This window comes from Pezoporus flaviventris, unplaced genomic scaffold (assembly GCF_033815535.1).
Source record: "Pezoporus flaviventris isolate CSIRO_AGI_PZ_B2104156 unplaced genomic scaffold, CSIRO_AGI_Pfla_v1 ptg000007l, whole genome shotgun sequence".
In the NCBI taxonomy this organism is placed as follows: domain Eukaryota; kingdom Metazoa; phylum Chordata; class Aves; order Psittaciformes; family Psittacidae; genus Pezoporus; species Pezoporus flaviventris.
In genome coordinates, this window is record NW_026892555.1 from 29207882 (window position 1) to 29225076 (window position 17195).

General features: G+C 39.4%; 1 protein-coding gene across 1 annotated transcript in view; it reads left to right on the plus strand.

The window, feature by feature from the left end:
• Positions 1-16901, plus strand: part of TPD52 (tumor protein D52) — a 122887-nt gene extending 105986 nt beyond the window's left edge. The window contains exon 3 of the mRNA XM_061448242.1: positions 16604-16901. Coding sequence (XP_061304226.1) covers positions 16604-16748 — 145 coding nt within the window. The 3' untranslated portion in view covers positions 16749-16901. The remainder of the gene's footprint in view (positions 1-16603) is intronic.
• The last annotated feature ends 294 nt before the right edge of the window (positions 16902-17195 follow it).

Below are 17195 nucleotides of genomic sequence, written 5' to 3' on the forward strand. Positions count from 1 at the left end.
AAAACCTACTAAAATACAAAACTCATTCTTACCTGTCAGAACCCAAGGTGGACATAACAAACATCTGATTGCAATTTGCTGTAGAATGGTTTCCTGTGTTTGTAAAAGGGCAAAGTGCATTTTATAACTATTTGAAATCTTGGAGTCTTAAAATATCTTTTCAGTGTTTTTAAGAATATAGACTTAAATGTTCAGAATTATTTTGCATATAAAAGAAGATTAGGGAGGGGGCTTGAAGTCTGTTTCTGTGATTTGCAGATAAAGGGGGAAACCTTTCAGAGCCACAGTACAAATAAATTCTGATTGAACACGTGAAGACCCTTGCAGAATTGCTGGATACAGAGGAGATGTGGACTTTTACTTTCTTCAGTATTGAGCAGTAGGGCTTGAAGATCAGGACTTGGAAGCACTACAGAGGAACTGCAGTGATGAATTGAGATTGTGGTACAGGGTTTGAGTATTTTTGCATATTATCAAGGGTTGGGTGTAGGATGTTCAGCAGGGGTAGGTAACAGAGAGAAAATGAGACAGCATCTTAACAGCTTCCCTTTTCCACTCCAGTAATACAGGATATAGGCTGAGGTGCTTGGTCTTCTAGGAGTTGGTGGGAGCATTAGCTAGGAGCAGATGTTCTCACTGAATGCTTGTATCCTGTGACACCAGCTACAGAAATTTGTGGTGATGTTTTAAAAATGAAATAAATGCTGATGAGGAGAAGAGGGGTACCAAAGGAAGTTACATGGGGAATTCCAGTTTGACTGCATAAAGTTTGGAGGAGAATGTGGAAAGTAGAGTAGAAGTGTGTTACATTCATGAAGACGAATTACTGCTCTGAAAATATTCCAGCAAATGAGAAATGTTGCCTCCTTATTTCGTTCTGTCTGTTCTCGATTACTTGGGTTGGGCTTTTTTAGCCCAAATTCAGCAGCCACTTGTGCAGCCAGATTGTACAGCTGTATGTAGTCCTACAGAGATCAGTAAGCTTATCCATGACAGTGACGTGGAAACAGAACTGTTGGAGAATGCAAGCAGATATTTCAGGATTTGCTGTCTCTTTACATGTTTGCACAGAGCCCAGCACAGTCATGCTCTGAAACTGGGTTGAGGATTTGGCAATACCAGTGAGGAAAAAGGAAAATTCTCTAAATATCACATGTACTTCTTACATTTGACTGACATCACCATTTTAATCATGTTTTCATGAGCATTCACATCAATGGGTTTCACTGAAAATGGCAAAATGAGAATTAAAATATATTTTCTGTGTGTGCCCATATATTGTATAAAGAAATGACTGTGATTTTCTGATAATTTTTATTCATGCATAGAACAGGTGAGATATTTTTCACACAGTATTAAGCTCAAGTAAATTCTCTAGCTAGTCAAGTATTTAGTTGTGTTTTATCTAATAGAGTCCTCATTTAGATTTTGTGCTTTGCAGTCACCTCTTTTCCAAGGTGACTGGGGTGGAGATAACAATTTATTCCATTTGCTAGGATCTCATGGCTATGATGGGATGCACTGGCAGTACATCCAAGTGGTTCTATGCAGATGTTAGCACCCGCTAACCTTGAGGTCCTTCAGATGTGGGCTGGTTTCTTGCAGTGCTGTGTTGTGGTCCTTGCTGTCCTGAGTTCCAGCAGGATATACTAGCTAAAGTGCAATGCTGAACTGGAGCTGACTCTTCCCATGCAGGTAGCTATATAGTTGGGTCAATAAGACCTTCTGGAAGTTGCATCCCAGTGCAGAAATGTGTAACCAGCCTTGATTTGGCAGGCTCAGGGCTAAACAGGAGCTAAAAATTTTTCCTTGTCCTTAGCAGACAGTCTGACAAGTCACTTTCACTGTGCCTTTTGGAGCTCCTGGTGTTGGGAGTCTAGTGTATCAGATCTGGCACCACAGAGAAGCAGTTTGGATCTGCATGGTTTGGTAGTCAAGGTCTGCCCAGTAAAAGTGCTTGGCCTACTTCCACACACAGGGAGCCCTGCTGCAGCTGAGCCCTGCATGCTCGGGTTCAGACCTCTCTGCACCGAGTCTCCTAAACTGGGAGCGCTGAACTGGGGTCTCCAAATCCAGAGTAAAATGCCATGGACACCCCTCCCAGATGACAGGGCTGTTTTGTTACCTGTGGGCAGGAGCTGTAGGAGTTCCTGTAACTGAGTTTCCTCTCTGGAGAAGGCACACTAAGACTGCATACTGTGAGCAGGAAATGTTACATTCTTTGCCTGACATGCAACAGGTATGTCAAAACCTCTGCTTTGCTCAAGCGTGTTCCCAGCAAGGCGAACGTTTGAGAGGCTGATTGAAAGTCTGAGTTCCATTGCAGATTTACATCTCGTGGCTCCGTTTTCCCCAAAGGGAAGGGGATGTAATTTCAGACCCTTGGTTAAAGAGTTACAAATATTTGGGGAAACAGATAAGTTGCTGCTAATTGATTCCCTTGGCCACTTGTTCCCAGTTTTGGAAGTACTGCTGGCATTAAAGACGAGGCATGAAGCAGCCCGAGTTGATGGTCTCTGCCAGATTATTAAATTGCACCACAGAGGTTGGGAAGGAGCAGCTGGAGAATAGGCAGGAAGAAAAGGTGAATTTGGTGTTAATAAGCATAGTTCCAGAAAAACAGAGTTTCTTCTGATTTTTGTATATAGCCAGGAACCTGAATATATTTAAGTGTCATTGAATCAGAGTAGTCACACCACCAGAAAGTACTTCTCCACAGCATTTTTTCATCCATCAGTAAAGAATTGTTGAATTATTTAAACAGCTGGTTAAGTAGGTCTTACAAAAACAAAATATAAATGCTCATCGGTTAAGTGATGGACTTCAACCTCTATAGAGGGTTTTTCTATAATCACTTGCTTCCATTGGGCTGGTTTTCATTGCTTTATTGTTTTAATTTCATGGTACTGCAAGTTCCTGGTTCACATTCTCTTTTGCTGCTCTCCAAGTGATTGACCCAACGTTCAGGAAGGCAGCAGTATTTGTACTTCTTTTTGTCTGTTTTTTTTTTCTTCTCCTTCTTAAACTTCACTTTGTTCATAATCAAAGCCCATGAATGCATCCATCTTGTAGGAGACATTTTACTATCGGTAGTTCAGCATTTAATGAATAAGATCTGCATTACAGTCATCATAACTTCTAAGTAGACCCAGAATCCTCAAGATTATTTTATGAAAAGTGGATATATGTGTTTAGCACCTAAAGAAATCCTTTCTGGGTAAAACCAAATCCAGGCTAAAGTTAGATAGTGGGAGAAGCTTAACCCTTTTCACTGGGCTTGGAGAAGTAGTAGGTAACTGCAGCAGCTCTTTGACTTCCTTATTCAGATTAAAAAATAAATTAAAGGAGGAAGGGAATGAAAGAGCATTTCCTTACCAGGCAGTCACACAAGCTATTGTCTGTGAGCTCCCCACCCCCATCTCTTTCACCCAGGCGCGCACACATGCACACAAAAAGCCAGTTTTGTGTCCTTCTGAGCACACAGATGTTCCTCTTGGCATCCCTACAGTGTGGATAGGTTTTTTTGCAGGCACGGAATGTGAGGCTTCTTTGTTGGAGATAAAGTGTTGCCTGTGGTGGGAACTGCTGCAGTGATGGGAAAGTATCGTAATGTATTGTTGGATTACTGTGGTTTTTTTCCCCAGTAGAGACAGTACATTAAATTAGCTTTGTGGGCAGTGAATTGTTTGAGCCAAGCCTGGCAAGCAGTTGTACAAGGTATGGTTGGCATAGTTTGGACGATCACAGGGTTTGTCCTGGGCATGTGCGGTGGTTCTGCTGCTTTGAGTAGGAAGTCTGACCAGCCATGTTTGGTGAGCTAACAGAAGTGATCTGTCTGTGAAAATAGAGCTGTTGTACTTTCAGCTCTTTTCAGTTGTATGAAGATTTGGTATGATATGTGCCTTCTTCTAAATAATATTGAGGACATTGGTTTTAGGTTTTCTATATAATGGTGTTAAGAAACAGCTTAAAATTAGAAGCTAATAGCATTAGGTGTTTGCCTGAATTTTCATACAGAAAAGGATGTAGCCCTTTCAGTTTTTTTCATGTGCTGCATCCTGTCAGAGAACGTTGGTGCTTCTTTGGGCACAGTTGATGACGTTGCCAGCCTGAAGCTCTATCCAACTCTTCTGTTGTTCATGGTACCAAGCAAAAGAAGCACAGACCTGTCATTTGGGGTCTGGATTAAGATCTTTTTGTCCATATCATGTTATTTTTTATCTCCGTTCCTGAAATATTCACAGATTGTCATGACTTTAACTCTTTCAGTTGGCAGTTTTATACCCATACAATAAATATGTTCTAGTGTGAAAGATCTACCTGTGTAGATCCAGTTGAAAGAATGTGCAGTTTAAGATTGAGAAAGTGAGGTATGGCTCAAGAAAGAGCTTTTAGATGAAAAATTTCTCGAAGAAGCTGCTTCTAGGGAGAATTTGAAGTTGAGACTGTAGAGGAGAAAGTTACCATTAATTATTTCATTTATCAGTTTGGTCCTCTATTGATAGGAGCTCTGTTCCTTCCTTTTTTCCCCAAATATTTTTATTTATCTCTACTTTTCCTCACTGTGGAGAAAGACTGATGAAAATGATTTAATTTTCTGTAGAGTTTCCATCTTTCCTCATCTAGAAAACAAAAATCCCAAACCCAAACCATAACCTTGTTTGGGATGTTTTCTAAGTCTACGTTTGTGTATTGTGTTTAGTGAGAACATATCAGTGTTTCTCTATTGATCAGAAGACAATGTAACAGTTATAAAAGAAGGCATAAACCAAACAAGTAGATCGGGAAGATGGTTATTCTCCTTGTATGTCATCACAGCAATTGTTGCAAGCTGATTTCCAATGTATTCCACGTACTGGGTGCAGTTCTACTGTCATGAATACACCTACTTTTTGCTATTCTTAGATAAGCTTTTTTCATCCTGGGGCCTGTTTCTTGTTTGTCTCTCCAGTTCCCCTGAATTGCTTAGATTGTGCTTACTCAAGCTTTACATTATTTTTTTCACTCCACCTTTAAAAACTACAGGCATGCTTCTGCTTTTGTGTCAGTGTCTCCTGAACAGAGTTCCCTTTGGAAACCCTTCCTACCCTTCTGCTACCTTGGTTTCAGGAGCCCAGGACATATTCTGCTGCTGTACCCAGAAGCACAGATTCTTTCCTAGCTTTCCCTGGAGGTCCCTCCTGGTCTACTTCCAACCTGCAGTTGCCATTTTTGCCTGCGTATCTCTTTTGATAGAAACTGTGCATTTTTTCCTTATTGCCTCCAAAATGAAATTTTCTGACATTCCTTCTAAATTCCTTTTGATAGTTATATACAGTGATAGTCTGTATTTCCTTAACCTCAGGCACTATAGCATTAGGTTAACCTTTGTCTTTTCTAATACCTTTATAGTGTCTGGTAGTTTCTTGTTTCATGCTATTTTGTACACTTTTCCCCTCCCTTTAGTATTTCTAAAAGCTGCCCTGAGCAGTCTGCACTCCATCCCTGGCGGTGTTCAGGGCCAGGTTGGACAGAGCCTAGGGTGGCATGGTTTAGTGTGAGGTGTCCCTGCTCATGGCAGCGGGTTGGAACTAAATGATCTTAAGGTCCTCTCTAATCCAAACCATTCTGTGATTCTATGACATATCATTGGTGCAATAGGTGAGTGGCTTGCTAGGTGAGCTGTCTCACTGTTGACCCCTTGCCTAGGCCCACGGTGTTCTTCATGGATATTCTCTGGATGTTTTCCTGTTTCATGAAGCACATATTGTTTTTAAATCTGAAATGCACTTTTTACACAACTGCCCCTCTCCAGACTCCAGTTAAGATCTCTTATTATTAGTTATTTTCAGCAGAAAGTGGAACCATCAAATCCTGGGTTTACTCAGACAGGTGCATGGCATTCTGCAGAGAAGTGCTTCTGTGCTTCTGTGAAGCTTCCTTGCCAGTTTGTGAAAATCAAACTGACAACATCAAACCAGTTGTATTTTTAAGGCGCCACTCCCCAATAAGATTTTCATGTTGCCTCTGAATAGGCTTTTATTAACTGTGAAAGCCATTTGAATGAATAACACAAGTGTTAGCTGACAAAGAAATGTTCCTGACCAAATCTGAGAATGTCGCTTTTACAGGAGTACCATGACCTCTTTTTTCATCAAGAAGTCTGTTCAGTATTAGTCTGTGTTGTTCATTCATAATCTAAGTAGCTGAGATTGTTCTTAGGACACTCAGATTGAATGGGCACCAAGAAGAAACTGAAACTTTGCGAAGTATTACTTGACATATCTTAAAATGTTGGATAATGTTCTCTGGTATTTAAATACAGGTCTGTAATGTAGATTTGCACACTCAGTGATGCTTCAGGGTGATTTGAGTGCACTGGAAATAGGTTTATAATCTGCTGTTACGGTGGTGCTTTTTCCCTGCAAGGTCCCGTTTTATCCTCTTTCAGCTCTGTAAGACCATAGTGTTGATACTGTCAGATATTTTTAGCTAAAATCTTTGTTTACTTCTTCACTGTCTTACAGTTGTCTGAGCAACCTGCATATGCTGCGTCTTCTAGACCAACTGCCACTTAAATGTATTTTACCACAGGTGAACAGTAAGAGTGACTGAGCAAGCCTGTGGACAGATATTACAGGCAGTGCTTTTGCATAGGCACTAACAGCCAAGAGGAGAATTGGGGAAAAGAATGGGAAGAGAGGTTCAGGGAAGAGACTTTTTTCAGCAGTCCTTTGGGAAGAAGTAGTCCTGCATCAGGTTTAGTGGATTGATAAAGGAGAACTCCAGATCCTCTTGTCTTAGAGCCCCATCCAGTTCTTCTTCCTCTTCACTGAAGCCCACTGTCACCAACCCAGTATTCTCCATAGACTTCACCCACATTCTCCAAAGTTGCATTTTTCACCCTGTATCTCCTCCAGACCCCGCTCTCCTCTCAGTCTCTTTCTGGGATCCCAAACCATTAGTGCCCAGCCTTCCCCCATCTTTAGCACCTTTGCCATCTCTCCTGTTGGATTCACATGCAACTGAGAGTTCAGGCATCTGCTTAAGCTGTTCAGCACCTCCATTTTCTGTCTGTCTGTATATGCCAGCCCTGACATTAACATGGTTACTAGTACTGTCTGCCACTGGAATAGCTGTTTCAGCCACCTTACCCATCTTCTACATCCAGCTCTCCTAAGAGAATAATAAATCAAACATAAGGTGACGATAGAGTTTAAAGACAAAGAAAGGACATGAGCAGTACTCACCATCAGCACAGACGGGAACTTCAGAGTAGGATTGGATTAGAAGGCATGTCTACAAAAACCTGCTGACAGTATGGGAATTCTCCTGGTTTGCTGAAGTTTTTCCTGTGTGACAGCTTCTCCAAGCAGTACAAAGCTTGAGGGTTGAGCACTGAGGCTGGGCAGGTTTTTAAATTTATTGTCATTCTTCCCATAGGTACTGACATTACCCAGACAGCAAGGGGCAGAAACAGTCTGATTTGAATTTTGGTGATAACCATGATTATCAAAACCTGCTATTTTTAATCACATATATATGTATAAAATCCTTTATTATATATGAGCCCTGCCAGGATGGCTAGTGCAAGGGGACTGGAATAGGATGAGTGAGAAGACTGAGAAGCACTGCAAGAAAAGAAGACAACTGAACTTAGTTGGTACTGGTGAAAGAAAAAACTGTGATGGGTTAAGAAACTGAAAGGAGAATGAGGTTGGCTGGGATGAGGATTGGTGAGGAGGCAGTAAGTAAGAGAGGACAAGAAAAAGTGTCTAACAGCTTTTCCTGGGGTAGAAAACTGGAAACAGCTTGGTAAGAGATCTGAGGCAGCCAGTGAGAGATCAGAGAAGTTATGATTAGGGAAATGGAGTAAGTGGAGGAAGAGAGTAAGATTGAGACTATGTGTGTTAAAACTTGAACGATATTGTCTAAGCTCTGTTTAAAATTTGGAGGAATGAAGGTTTATGACTGTGTGCATGGAAAGTATTTCACTGAGACACAGTCCCAGCATGGGAAAGGGAAGGGTCAGGAGCTGCAATAGAGATCACTTATGGAAAGACGGACAGAAGAGTATAAGCTAGAGCATGCTTTACATGAATTTGATTGCTTTTTTTTCTATTTTTCTTACATCTTTTGAGCAGTTTGCCTAGCTTCTAGTGCATAAGCATGATGAAGGGCTATGAGGTTTTTAATTTTTCTAGTATAATGGCTAATTTTTTAATATATTTAAGTTTATAATCTTTATTTTTTAGCATTTTGTAATTACAAAGGAATATTTTTAACCAAATAGTTAATTGCATAGTTTAAACAGCAGAAAAAATACAACAATTAGGACTAATGGCTCAGATTTCTTTTATTTTAGAGTCGTGTTTCCTCTCAAGTTGAAGGATATGTTTTACGTAATGGACTGAGAAAGCAACTGGCATAAATTACTATATGATGACATAACTATACCTGATACAAGTTCTTAGATGGCAGGAGCCACCTATTGCAAGTTTCGTTTGTCAAAGCTTACCTTACCGTGCCACAGAGAAAAGGTTATAGCATTCATCTTTGATGCGCTATGAAGTCATTTTAAAATATAGATTATTCTCTGGATTCCTTCTATAAAAAAGGGAGCAATCCTGTCCCAAAAGTCTTAGTGAATGAAAATTGATTCTTGCAAAGACTAGAACAAAAATTACAGCGAGATTTTTTTGGGTTGTTCTAGTAAATATTGGATACTTTGAGTTTAATTAATGGCAAGCAGGTTACTTTTTAGAAGTTTTTCACAACTGAGAAGTTCTGATGAGTCTAAATGTCCAGACTGAAACTTCCATGTTTCATTCTCTTACGTCTGCGCCACTATTGGTCGCCTGCCAGCAGTGGAAACACAGGGAACAGTGACAAGGTCCCTGAACTTGGGTCCCACAGAATAAATATGCCAGGGCTTCACCAGCATGTATGCTTGCTTTGTAAGCTCCAGTTGGCCAGGGTTATATTCAAGGCTTCAGGGTGTTTTTGACATCAGGATCTAGCTAATATCCTCAATCTCTTTCTGGTATTAATTTCACATTTCTGCTTTAGCAGTGGTCAGAGCAAAGTGGGGTTTGGCTTTAGTGCACAGAGCACCTGTTGGTTTTAAGAGTGCTTGGACTAGGCTCTACATATGCACTCTTGTTCGAAAACACAAGGTGACAATGACTGTTGTTTAAGCTGATGGTTTCACTTATGCTTACAGCATTCTGCTAAATGCTTCCAGGAATATGAGAGGCTTTTATCTAGCAGAGTATCTAGATCTCTGCTTGTATCTAGCAGAGTATATAGCCTTTTTCCTTATAAAAGGATGGCTTTGACACAAGGAGCAGAAATATTCTGAAAGATTATTAGGTGGGTGTCACAGATGGTAGATTTTCAGAACAAATAAGAGCATGTTTCTTGCTTAGTTCATGGAAAGAGGAAACCAAATTGAGCAGGAAACAAATACAGCTGAAGTGGCAATGGGTTGATGAGTCCCAAGAAGAAAGATTGCATTTTCTGGCAGAATATAACCAGCAACCTTGGAGCATTTTTTTGTGAAGTGTTTGATTGTAGAGAACAGAGATGCTTTGAAAATCCTACTTTGAGCATCCATTCTTTATTTGACTGACAGGATGCAGTAGTAATAAATAATGGATGAATAAAATTTAAGCCAGAAGGGACCTTCAGGTCATCTCTCAGGACTTCACTGTATCACGAGACATGACATTTTGGCAGGTTATCCTGAACTGAACTAACATATCTGTTTTCACATGTCTTTAGCTGAATCCATCAGTGGCTGAAAAATCTCAGCGCTTGGAGTTTTTTTCCTAGTACTTCGTCAATATTATTGGCAAAATTGTGATTCTCATTTGCATCTGTTGGACTTCCCTTTCCTGCCATTACATGCTTTTCCCACATAGATTTAAGCACCTTTTAATACCAGTATTTTCTTTCTGTAAAGGTCTGGACAACTCAATCTTTCTAATAACAGATCAAGATCTTTACAAGGTTATTCAGTTCTATGCATGTTCTTTGTCCTCTCTTTAATAGCCTTTAAAGAAATTTAGGCAATGGGATACTACACAGTCTCCTGGTATCTCCTACATGCCGTGTTCTGCTCTGTGCTGAATTTGTTACCTTTCTACTGCCATTTTCTGCCCTCTTGCTTGTACAAACAAAGGTAGGATTTGGATTTTTTTCCCCAGCATTGCCTCAGAGCTCATACTGAGGGGTATGTGTGTTATGACTGCTCTATCAAGCTGCTGGAAGCAGGATCACCGTCCCCCCATCACTATATTTGCAGTGTGAACCTCTGCTGGAAAAACCTGCTTCAGCAAGATGTAGATGGCTACACAGAACTAAGCTGCCTTCAACTTGACAACAGTCTGCTAATTTCATCCATGTTTCTTCTGAACAAGAATTTTATATATACTGGCAACCAGTCGCTGGGAAGTGATGAGCTCCTTCCCTGTAGAGCTTTAGAGGGTGACCTACACAAAATCATGTCAGTCTGTGCCAGGATAGCTCCTTAAGCCAGCTGTGTGGCCTTCCTTGGCTGAGAAAGTTGAGACCAATGTGGACTTCGGGAGTATCTGTGAATGCTTCAAGACATTTTTGAGAAACAAGATGAATTGTTCTGCACACAGCTTCGTTCCATCCCAGCTGCACTGCAGCTGCAGTTGGAGGTGGGCTTGCTTCTAGAGATATATCACAGTATCAGTACTACTGATGGGGAGCTACAGGGTGATTTTGAGTAAAATGGTGAACAAAATATGTGGAGAAAAAGTGATGGCCAAAATTATTTCATTACCTTTCTTACTGTGGTATTTTTTCTGAGGTTGATAATATGATGTCTTCCACATAATTAAAAAAAAAAAAGTTAAGAATCTTGTAAACTGTTCTGTTCTGTACTCTGGTAAGGCACTGAAACAAAATATCTTGAATAATAGATCTGAAAAACATTCTGAAATTCTCACACTACAAAACTGAAAGACATCAAGACCTCTCATGGCATTCTCTGAGAGTACCATGGCTCAGCTCTAACCCTGTGTGTGGACTGGTTTATATTAATCTATGATGTATGGGAGATAATCCAGGAATTCCTATTATTGCAGTTTTTAAAAGCCATCGCTAGAATGTGTTGGGAGATGTTAAAAAATAATGATGCAAAGTATATAAAAAAAATTCAAATTAAATTCTCTAAATGACACCCTCTGTATAGGAATTAAAACCCAAGTTTAATAGTTGCCTTCCTACTCCATTCAGAAATGCATGTTTATGCAGGATGGGAGAGATGGCACAGAAGAGTCAACAGTGGGTGTGTGTGGTCGAGCCAGCCCTAGGTAGTTGATTCAGCTTTGCAGTGCAGAGGTTATCATTCCAAAATGGGGCAATGGAAACTGAAAACCAATAGCAAAAGAGAGGGAATATAAGATAAAATATTCCATTTGTCTCAAAATATCAGTCCTGTGGGTTTATAGTATGGAATAAAGGGTATCTGTAAATGCATGTGTGGGAAATACTAGCCAAGACCTGGTGAGACTCCACCATTTCTGTAATTGCATTGTTATTTTTGTAGCATTGTTTCCAAGAATAGAAGGTTTGTTGCTTTAAATTTTAAACTAATAACTTTAGTAGTTTTAATAGAAAAAGGACTGCTTGCTAATTTGTGATTACATGCAGTTTTAAATATTGGATAGTTTAACAAAATGCTTTAAAGTCTACGCCTAAAATTTAGAGTTTGAATAAAGTCCATACTGCCATGCAGTAATGAGGATGCTGCTTCTTCATGTGAAATTGCACACCTGCAAAACTACTGCCCCATTTTCTTGGTAGCAAATGGTATAATTAGGATCAAAACTCCACTTTTAGTTATATCCTCCTTATTTTTACACGCTTATTGCTTTCCAAGTTAACTCCCTTTGTAAACCTTTAGCTGTAACCTGAAATGACTTTTAAATTAAAAAAAAAGAACATTTCCCCTCCAGCATTCTTGAAAATTAGCAAGAGCTGAAATTCATCATTCCATGTCCTCCCGTCCAATTTTATTAGGTAAAAATATTGAGGGTGGGAGTGTTGTTTATTCATATAGTCTACGGGGATGTAGTAAATTTTAAAAATTGAAAGTTAGCAATCTTGATTGAAGAGTTTTGGGGTTTTCCTTTAATTTATCATGAATGTTTTCAGAGATTTAGAGCTTCAGTGCAAGAGTAAAAGGATTACCATAGAGACCAAATTGCAATAAAAGGGGTAGAGTCAGCCTGGAAGTAAATGCTGTGCTATTCATGTGTATTTAGCAAAGAGAAGACCTACTTTATGTAAGTTAAGACACAGTAGTTTGCATGCAGTTAAAATATCCTAGTTTTAATGCAATAAGAGGGCCTAAACTTTAATTTTTGTATTTGCTTTTAAAGTTTCTTTAAGCAGCATTAGCAAGGCTGTGCTGTACGCTTCCTCTGTGTTCTTGCATACTGTATTATATTGGTGATGCATGGTTGTGCAGATTTACAGTTCAAATAAGAAGGGGTTTCATCTTGCTTCTTTTCAAATTCTTTTCCATGACAGTCCAAAAATGGCAAAGAACACTGAAGTAACTTAAAGTCATGTTGTAGAAGCAGATGTTTGAGGAAAGACACACCTGCACGCAGTGCTTTGCCCACTCCAAAAGAGATGGAGAGAAGCCTGCAAGCATTCATTCAAGCTAGAGAAAGTTTTTTGGAGCCTATTGATCCTTGGCTGATGTTCAGGTGAAGGTTTCTGGTGGATGCTTCAGTTGGTGCTCTATTGACACTGTCCTGACATTGGGTCATGGTTCAGCAACAGCAGCTGGTGGATTCCCACCTCTGGAGCTGGGTGTTAGGCAGAATCCTTCCATGCAAAACTGCTGTTCCCAAGGGGTTAAAATTGGTAGCTCTTTTAAATAGATTCTATAGAAGTGGAGAAAGCTTTGGCTCTACTTGCAAAATAATTAAGTTCTGTATATAGACTATATAGGTAATTCCTATGTCTTCACTTATATATGCAACTAAACTTCCTTAGTCTACTTCAAACTGAATTTAATACTTCTACCTGGCAATAGGAAGTGGTAGGAGTAAAACGCATGCAACCCTGACAAACACAGTACTTGGTGGCTGGGTGAAGATTAATGGTTCCTGATGATGGTCATGAGATAGGGTGATCTTGTATACCAGCATTATTCCTTAAAAATAAAGCAATTTCTTTTGCAGAATGGAGTAAATGGTTTCTTTCCTTTTTCACTGGTGTCCTATGTCTCCAAGAACACTGTTCCTGAGAGTCATAAAATGCCTGCTTTGTTTCTGGGTCCTGTTTCAAGCTTCTGCTTTAACCGTAGGATAGTTTTATCTGGTTTAAGGATAAAGAACTTCATGGATAGAATATGCTTACTAAGCATAGAGCAACCTATCATTGCTTCTTGCTCTAAATGTGGTGGAGAGACCACCACTGCATATTGTCTTTGTTTCTACTTTTTCTGCATCTTCCACTTCTCATTTATTCTAAAGTGTGTTGGCTGTAGGGAACATCTGTCACAAACCCTAATGTTTATATTCATACAAATTGGCAGTTGTGTCAGCTCCTTAAAATGATGTTCTTCAGGATCTCTTTGTAAGCAGATGTGCTGTGACTGGAAAACCTTCTTTAATAATTAAGTACAATTAAAGAATCGTTGGAATCTGTTGGAGTTGCTGAAGCAGTATTGAAAATTGGGGGGGCGTATGAAAATTCAGTTGGTTGAATTTTGCATTACAAATATATGCTGAAGTTGTGTCTGGAAATATGAGCAAAGTCTTCATAATGCTAAAATGGGGGAGTTGCACTTAAGATTATTAATGTATTATTAAATTAGATGTATTAATCACGAGAAGTACGGTTTCTTCACATATTTTCTTCATGGATTTTCCTGGTTCTACATACCACTTTTAAAGGCTTGATTGGAAAATAAAGTTTCATCTGTTCACTTGCCAGACACCACTGTAGTCTAGCAACCACCCCAAAAAGGAACCACTGGATGATGAAAGCAGTATTTTGTATTTCAGTTACAAAGATGGAGCTCAATTGTCTCTCCCACACTGTGCTGCCAAATAGAGAGAGAATTTCTAATTGAATTTAAACCTTGTTCAGTTCAGTCTTTTGCAGAAAGTTTGTTGGACCCTGGAGCTGGTTTTCAAACGAGTCTCCTGCCTTAGGTAACTGGTGAGCTGTTTCGCTAGGAAGAAGGAGAGGAGAAAAAGGCAAAGGGATGGGTGGCCTTAAAATTTGTCACAGAACCACTAGGTTTAGTATTAAGTTCTATTAGGTTAATAATGTGTCCATCTTGTAAAAATAGCACAGAATGTTGTAGTTCACAGGTATGAGTTCAGTGTCACTCAAGCATTAATAGTTTTATGTAGTCTTTTCAGTGTGGCTCTACTCTGTGTACAGTTTCCTTCATTTCTACACTATTTGCCCAGTGTTTTCAGTGCTTTTTGTCACTTGCTTTATCATTTAGCCCCTCTTTCATATCTTCCCAAGCATGCTTTTTTCTCATTATAGTGTGTCTGCTCCCTCTTTTCTGTTTCCACAGACCATTCTCTCTCTCAGATTTCCTTTTGTTCCTCTTATTTTACTTTCTCTCAAACTGTAACCTTTCTCTCTTTAAAAAAATTTGTCTTTTCTCATGCTTCATCCACTTCTCACTCTCATTGATAAAGGCAGAAAAGGCAGGTTATTTATACCAAAGGTGATATTCAGGATAATGATAACTTCATGGTTGGATGCAAAGGCAAGCCATCTAGCCAGCAGCTGTCAGTAAGGTAAAGGTTTTGTTCATGCTAGATAATTTTCTGGACATTTCTCCCATATATCCAAATGACTAAAACCACAGATATCTTCAGTTAAGGTTCTTCAGTGAGCAACTTTCCTCTTCATCCCCCTTCTTATCTCAAAACATCCTGACTTCTCTGGGGTACTGTCTATTTTCAATAAGCCTAACAAATCTGGGAAGATACTGCCTATCTTTAAGGTCTTACGCATTGTCTTTTAATTTTGTTTTACTCTTGTCTTACTCCTCTGAAATGTTGCACATTAGCTTCTGTGAATAGCTGTCATCTCTTGTGAAACTGTTCCATTTAAATGTAAATATTTCATAGAGAAAGGGGCAGAATTGATCCTCTCCAGCTATCCAGGTAACAATCAGACATAACCTGGTGTCTGTCTCTGGTAGCTGTGCCGTACTCTTCACTGCAACAGTAGTTACTTGCATTTTGGACAGATGAAGGCCTTCACTTTTATGTTTTTAATGTGGTATTTCCACTGTGTTGCTTCATGCAGATCATCACAGGATTCATTGGGATGATTGTCAGTAGAAACCTTGCTGGGCAGAGCATCCAGTGTAGTTATTTGTTCAGAGTGGAGATATCAAAGGATCTTCTTTTGAAGTTTGTAACAACACCAAGTATATTACCCAGGATTAACCAAGAGCCACAAGAAATTCATGTAAGATAGAATTGACAGAAAATGGAGGAAAAAAAAGACAAGTGCAAGTCCAGGGTCTTTTTCTGTAAGATGTTTAATTCTCCAAAAGGATCTTGGTTTGATATGCAAGTTGAAACCTGGTTCAGATTTGCTTCACACTAGCAATCAGTTGTCATTCAGTAAAGATTGTCTGCCCAAGCTGAAGGTGGAAATCTGGTGCAGCTAGACTTCCCTGATACATTTGCTCCACCTGCTAACTGGAGGATGTTTCAAACTATATCTTGCTTTTGCTCAAGGTGGCCAAGTTTGAGTCATCTTCTGCTCTTTATGCTTTGACTAGAAAAAAAACCCAAAAGTATGGCTTGAACTTTATAAAGAAGAATAATTCTCATTTTCATTGCTGGACTTTGATCAGTACATTATGAAGATTCCAGTATTTCAGAAATCCTCACTCATTTGGCAGGGCCATCTTGACACACATTTTTAAAACATGTTGAACAATTGCATCTTCTGACTTAAAAGGAAAAAGAAAGAAAATGTAAAACAATAAAACTTGACCTCTTAGGCAGAATGGTTCATTACAGTAGTTGTTGGGTTTCTTTTTAATTATATGTAAGAAAAACTTGCAGATTATACCACTCTTTGGAGAAGGGGATAAGACAAGAAAAGCTTCCTTGCCTAAGGCCCAGAGTTGGAAATATAAACCATAGTTAGCTGGCATTATACTTTTTGATAATAGCAATGTCACCAGTGCTCTAATGATGACTTGTCCTCCCTTTTAATGGTATGTTGTCCTGCAAATAATTGTGTGCATGGTAGCAGATGATACAGTAATATATTTTAATGGAAGAGACAATTTCCTGTATAATGAACTGCTTCTCTATAAGGCCTGCATTCTGTAACAGGGTCTGGTGTTATCTGCTCTTCTATGGGCAGGATTGTACCAACAAGAGACTGGCTCTGAGCTGTTACAGAGAGTGTCTCAGCAGTTTTAGTGCTGATGTATTGCAACCATTTTGGACTTCTGTTTCAGCACCTTGTTTTCTGTGGGGCTGCTACTTCAGTCTGCTGACAGGAGAACAGCCTTAGGAGATGCAAGACCGTAGCTTAACAAAACTTACCTTGTCTCCCCCCACTCTTTTCTTCACAGAAAATATCAGAGAGGAACCCGAGTACGCCTGAGACTGGTGGATCTTGAACTCACATCTAGGTTCTTGGGTGCAACAACTGACACAACCTTGCTGGAAGCTGACGCGGTGCTTTTAGGGCTTGTCGAAGGCAAGCAAACAAAATAAAAGCAGAGTAAATTTCATGTAAATAAATGCATTTGTGCTTTATATCAAATTGTACAGATGAAATGTTTACTCAGGAATTACATGAAAAGTTTCTGTCAGCTTGGGTATGTAAATAATGAGATCAATAAAAGACAATAAGCACATTGCACCTGATTCTTGCTCCTCCATATTTATTCACTTATCTTTTTAGCTCTTTGCCTTTAGATATAAATTAAGGTTAATTCAGGTAATATTAGTTGAATGTTTGCATATTCTTATATAAAGAATTCCAGAGTTTGTCTTTCCATCCCAAAGGGATGTTGATTGTACTCCCATGGAGGAAGTCCAAAGCTGCGATCATGGGGTTCCTTCAAGTACTGTGTTTCAAACAGAACAACGTCAGGGTTCCTGATTTCTGAATTGCAATGCAGAATGCTTACTGCAGATATTGGGTTTAATCTCTGTTAC